The 6,000-nt window shown below is 46.5% G+C and overlaps 1 protein-coding gene across 5 annotated transcripts in view; it reads left to right on the forward strand.

Annotated features, from left to right (window-relative positions):
* SMARCD3 (SWI/SNF related, matrix associated, actin dependent regulator of chromatin, subfamily d, member 3) overlaps positions 1 to 4,082 on the forward strand; it is a 71,474-nt gene extending 67,392 nt beyond the window's left edge. For all 5 annotated transcript variants that reach the window (XM_051773029.1, XM_051773026.1, XM_051773028.1 and 2 more), the window contains one exon: positions 59 to 4,082. In XM_051773029.1, the coding sequence (XP_051628989.1) occupies positions 59 to 112 (54 nt within the window). In that variant the 3' untranslated portion in view covers positions 113 to 4,082. The remainder of the gene's footprint in view (positions 1 to 58) is intronic.
* The last annotated feature ends 1,918 nt before the right edge of the window (positions 4,083 to 6,000 follow it).

The following is a 6,000-nucleotide window of genomic DNA, read 5'->3' on the forward strand; positions in this document are numbered from 1 at the left end:
TAAATGCATCTTCTGCCGCTGAACAATTGAATCTGCTGAACTGTACTTTTTCTTTCAGATCCAGCAGCGCCGACAGGAATTGGAACAATCTCTGGGAGTGCGTAACACATAAGTCCTGCTCACAAGATCCCATTGGCATCATGACCACCAAACCAGTGGACTTTTCAGTGTTACTAGCTCACTGTTACACATGGACCTGCTTCCTGACTGGATGGGAATGTACTGTTAACACACCAGTCAGAACACCAGCTTTAGAGTGACCCTTGAAAATCTTGCCCATGGCAGGTGTCTCAAACCATCCCAGGCCAGAGGCAGCACCATACAAGTGTCAGTGTGAAAGAAGACTAAAGGTTCATTCATCAACGTGCATTGTTACGTTTTAGTGGAAAGTTCAGACACTATACAGCAAATCCTAATGGGCTAAGGCACTGATGGGGAGGTTGAGACAGGTGTTCTAGGAGATGACGGATTTAGAGAAATAAAGGCAGTTCTCATTCTACGGTACCCAAGAGTCTCAAATAGTAACTTATCTGGAATTAAACAAGATAGTCAATATAGCTGTGGAATGTTTTATACTCCTGAAGAGAGTTTTTATTCCAGCTGGACCAGTGAAAAAAGCTATCTCACCATCTGAAAGAACAAACAAGGAGATTTTCATTCTGGAATGTGGAGCCTCTCTCGAAGAAAGACATACAGTCGGGACATCTCTTCTGCAGATGCAGTTCCTTCCTCTTCCCCTTGTCTTGGCAGTGAAAGCTAGACTGTGTCACATATCACTAGATGGATATGATCAATGTCCTTTACCAAGAGGATCATCCCTGGAGTAAGAGCTTCTTAGGCATCCTTAATATCAGTGGTAATAGCAACAAATGAGGCATTCTGAGAAAATGAAAATAACATAAAGGTGCTTTGCTTGAACACAGCAGATATTAACAGTGAGCATATATGTAAAGTATCAGATTTCTTAAATGTTTCTCTGTGTGTGCCTGGGGGAATCATCACAGGAAAGAACTTCCTAATTGTTGGTGCAGATTCCAAGAAACTTAATTTCATGTAACATGGTAGTTTTCTCTTTTCTTCAAGATGTTAACAGAGTCCCTGGATTGGTCTCACATTTTGATCATAGGTGAACTGCCTCTTACTATGAATTATTTAGTTCCCCTGTACATGATATGTGCTGGTTATGTGGCATGCTCTTGAGTTATAAAGCACTATCAGCCTTAAATAGCACAAAGAACATATCCCTTGGAAATCATCTTCTTTGTAAATGTAAATTCAGACTACGGGAATTTATAGCACATTTACTTGGAAGCAGGGACATCTTCCTTAAATCCTTTCCCTCCTCATTTTTTGTAGTGCACAGATCAGTTGTGATTAATGGCCCAACATGAATTCTAGTCCAAAAGGCAGCTGCCAAAATATAACTGTCCATTTGATGTGGCACTCAAAATCCTCTTCTAGGTTACTCCTTTTCACCTCCTTTCTTCACTTCCTCGGAAAGAGAATCAAATTCACATGTGGTATGGAAGGAAGGCAGCTCTTCTGAGTAATGCATTTTTCTGTAGTATTGCCTTTCCTCTTCTGCTACCTTTGCCAATTTCTTTCTTAATTTAACTTAAAAGTTTCTTCTGTCCAGTCACAGAAGAGATAGTGTTCTACCCCTTTATTTAATATCTTTGCTTTCACATTAATAGTGCCATAGCTTTTACTCTCCGTTGTGTTCGGAGATGTCTTGGAATATTTACTTTTGATTGGAGTCATGTGAGGGCAATACTGTCACAAAAAAACGTTGGTGTGAGAAAAAGGATGGCTTTACCTCTTTTCCTGAGGCCTTTTACTGGGGATGACTTCATTTGGAACTCTTTTTTGTGTTAAAACCTCTTTTCATAGTAAAATGTGAAATCCTGCAATCTTAAACTGGTTATAGTGAGGTGCTGTGAGGCTGCCAGACAGTGATTGACTTGAAATCTTGCTTAATTTAGGATTCCACTAATTGGACTACAAGAAAGCATTATGAGGGAAAACAGTTGGTTTCATCTGCTATTGTGCTTCCATATTTGTTCCACTGCTGTGTCAGTTGTGTGCACGCTGCCCAGTGTATAAAACTGTTTTCTGTATGTGGCAAACAGAGCAGCTGCATTCAGGGGGTGTGTTCAGTCTGCAGGAATAGGAAATGCAGAGAAAGATATGCAAGGATGTGAGAAGGAAACGAGACTGAGATAGATGCCTGCAGGATGTCTGCCAGGGAATTCTGGGGTTTGAGAGCCTTCCCACTGAAGTGGCAAATATTTGTACAGAGAAATTTCAGTCAGGTGCCACAGCTGGCAACATACTGGAGTCCAGCCTGCTTTTAGGGCCTCTCTGTAGAATTAATTGAATGGATCTGGTTCCAAGTCTCTTTCAGAGTAAATTACCAAAACTAATGTGGTGTTGCTGCCCTGTTCACAGCTGCATCACTGAAAGCTGAATCTGTGTTCAGCAGCAATGCTGTAATGAAGTGTGTGTGTGCACGAATCAGCCACTGCAGATGGCAATCCAGAATCTAAATTCTTACATCCCACTGTCTATAAAAAGACTGGTCACCAACAGCGAGTCTTAGGAATAGCTGTCAAGTGTCTTTCCTTTGGCTAAACTGGGATTTGATATTTTGATGTCTTTTTCCTGTGTTCAGGAACAGTTCAGTTCTTTTACTGAAGAGGTACAGTGAGAAATTTTGTCCTCTGTTCCAGCAGTGCAGCTGGGAGCCTGCTTTTTTGCAAAACAAAGAGAAATTTTATTTGAAGAGAAATGATGGAGCTATACTGGAAGGAACTAGACTAGGTGCTGCTTGGGAGTACAAAAATGAAAGGTAGTGGCACTGAACAGGCAGGTAATTGTGGCAGACCGTGAATGAGAAATTCATTTGAAGTTCAGGATGGTTGTTGTTTTGTGTGTATAAAAGATGATAAGAAGATGTTTCAGGGTCTTATTGCCACAGTACAATACAAATTTATGCATACTTAAAACATTCTGTGCATAGAAGTAGTTCATGTATGGATGATAATATAGATTGTTAGAAAATAGAGCATCAAACTAGGAAAAAGTTCAACAGAATTTTGGAGTACTAGTAGAAAGGAAAAACATCCTGGAGCAGAAGTGTTGACATGGCAGGTTATAAACAGTCTTTTTAGTCCTTTGTGCTGTTGGCCATGAGTCAGGACTCATATCATGTTTCGTAGAGATTAAAGGGGAAACAAATATTTGATTATGGAATAAAGAGAAAAATACAACAGTGGGAAAGGCAATAAAAAGATGGAGCAGGGTGCCACTGAAGTGCCAGTAAGACATAGCACAAAATAATGTGCAGAGTACTGTTGGAAATAGCACAGTCCATGTGAGTCGGTGTGTTCTGTGTGCATGTGTGTGTGTGTGCAGGGAGAGAGCACGTGGGAGTGCCAGGCTCAGCTGGTGTGTAGCCTGGAAACGGGCATGCAGGACAGAACCAAAAGTTCTGCAGATAACTTTGAGACACACTGTCAAAACATTTTCCAATGTTATCAGCAGGGATTCAGTTGTTCAATGTAGCTGGTTGGTAGTTGTAGTGCAGACATTGTCTCAGCTGGCAGGTTTTTTAAACCACATTGTTTAGAATTTATCCTGTGGAAGCCGAGTGAAAATATTAGTGCATATATCAATATTGGTGCATATCCTAGGGCTCCTAATTTTGAGAAAATGCTAATCAGGTATTTGGGGTTTGTTGGCCTGGTTTTGTGTGGAGAACCCTTTTATGGCAGTGCAAAGGGATGAGGAGGAAAAGAAAGCTATTTTTTCCTAAAGAAAGAGGTCTCCTTTCTGTAACTGCTCTGTTGTTTAATACGATGTATCTGTTCTGCCAGATCCTGTATGATCTTTTCCAATCTCACTGAAGAAAGGAACTCCGTTTAAAAAATACAACAGTGGGTTTGTGACAGTGAGCAAATACGTGTATAAAGGATGAGGGGAACAGAGAGACTCCCTCTACTCTGTAGCCACCATGTCTTCATTGTATGATGCTGAGTGATTCGTAGAAAAGCTTTTAACAATAAATACTTCGTTTCTTTGTATCTCTTGCACTAACCTTATGTGTCTTAACAAAGACAGGTATTGATTTCTTTCTGCCCCGATAATGATCTGAATGTTTGAATTTCTGCTCACTTGTGAATGCACACACAGACACACACAGACGCATACACACACACAAATGCACACGTGCAGGGGCAAACATCTTTTTTAATGGGACTTCACAAAGGTGAGAACTGTTGCTCTTTAGATCTTTCTTACGTGAATTCATTTCTTCACTGGATTCCACTTTCAGCCATTTCCATACTGAGTAAGTGAGAAATCCTTACCATTGGAGAGGTCTGGCTCCTCTCCTGTGCAGTTTAGAGCTAGAGCTTGGATGCCAAGACGTGTTGTATGAATTATACAGTTGCCACCGACACTCTGGTAGGAATTACATGGATACCACCTCAAAGAGCTTGTCCTTAGGTTCCGCTTAAATAAAAGAATCAAATGGGGTTTCTTCTACTATATGTCATTGTAGTTCCAGCTCAAGCTGGGAGCCTCTGAAGAGGGAACCTCCCTGCCTGTTGATTGTCACTGGATTTTATGGTCTCTATAGGTCGCTTGATATCCCGATGGCACAGTTCATCCAGTCCTGTTCATGGAGTTTGGAGTCTTCTGATTTGCTTCCACATCCTCCAGGCACCCTTTCTGACTTTTTCTTGAGATGTTTCCTTATCTTTTGTAACAGAATATCCAGTAGTTAAACTTTTACTTACGCTTCCTTATCTACCGTTTACATTTCCATAAAGGTGAAAGAAAATTCACATGGCTTAAAACTTCCTTTACTTTAGTCACTAATGCTAAACTGTAGGACGAGTTAGTCTCTCGCTACAGAGGAGCCTGGAGTAAGCTCTGCAAACAGCAGCCTTCCGACAGAGTTACGAGCCAGCCGATAGTGTAAGAAATCTTTGCCAGGCTGAGCAAGCTGCAGTTCACCAGCTCACTGAACAGGGTTTCGCCCCGAGGGTCCGGGCAGGGGACGGGGGTCCCGGGAGCGGGACCCGGGACGGCCAAGGACCCGCGGCAAGGACCGCCCGTGCACCTCCCGCGGCCGCGGTCCCGCGGGCTCCAAGCCCCGCCAATCCCGTCCCGAGGCAGCGTCGGCCCGCCAATCCCGGCCCGCCTTTCTCGGCGCCGTCCAATCACGGCCCGCCTTTTCAATCCGGCCGCTGTCCCGCAAGCTCTGCCCGCTCGGACATGGCGCGGCCCCTCCGCGCGGCACCTCCTCCCCGTTCCCCTCAGGCGCTGCTGGGACCACGGAAGGGCGGTGGGAGCTCCACGGTCCCGTCCCGTCCCGGAGTTCTCCCGGGAGAAGGGGAGGGAGGCGGGCAGCGGGCGGAAGCGGAGCAGCCCCTGGGAGCGAGGCCTGAGGGGACAGCGGGGTTCTTGGGGACGGGCAGGGCGGGAACGGGCAGGCGGGGATTGGCGGGGCCGGACGCTGCCGGACGCTGGGATTGGCTGGGCTGGCACGAGGGGGGCGGGGCTGTGCGGGCCGCGGGCTATAAACGGCGTGGGCGGGGGGCGCTGGGGGCAGTTCGGCGGCGGGGCTTGGGCGGCGCCGGAGCGGCGGGAGCGGCGGGAGCGGCGGGAGCGGCCCGGGATCGGCGCGGCCGCTGGGCCGAGGAGCGGCGGTGAGCCAGGGTGGGACCCTCGCGGCTGCCGCTCCAGGGAGCGGGGGGGAACCATGGGGCAGCACCCCCTCGGCTGCCGATCCAGGGGGAGCCGGGGTCGGTCCCCCACAGCTGCCGAGGCAGGGCGTTGGGCAGGCGGTGTCCCGGGCAGCTGTGCCGGCCAGCTTTGGTCAGTGCTCAGTGGGGGAGCGACCCGTGCTCAGGGGTGCTCCCCCGAACCAGAAGGACTAGGATGCAGCCTCTCAGTGGGGCTGGTATTGAAAGTATTGTTACAAAGAAAAGTATT

Source organism: Manacus candei, unplaced genomic scaffold (genome assembly GCF_025592945.1).
Source record: "Manacus candei isolate 608988 ecotype Guabito, Panama unplaced genomic scaffold, ASM2559294v1 h1tg000164l, whole genome shotgun sequence".
In the NCBI taxonomy this organism is placed as follows: Eukaryota; Metazoa; Chordata; class Aves; order Passeriformes; family Pipridae; genus Manacus; species Manacus candei.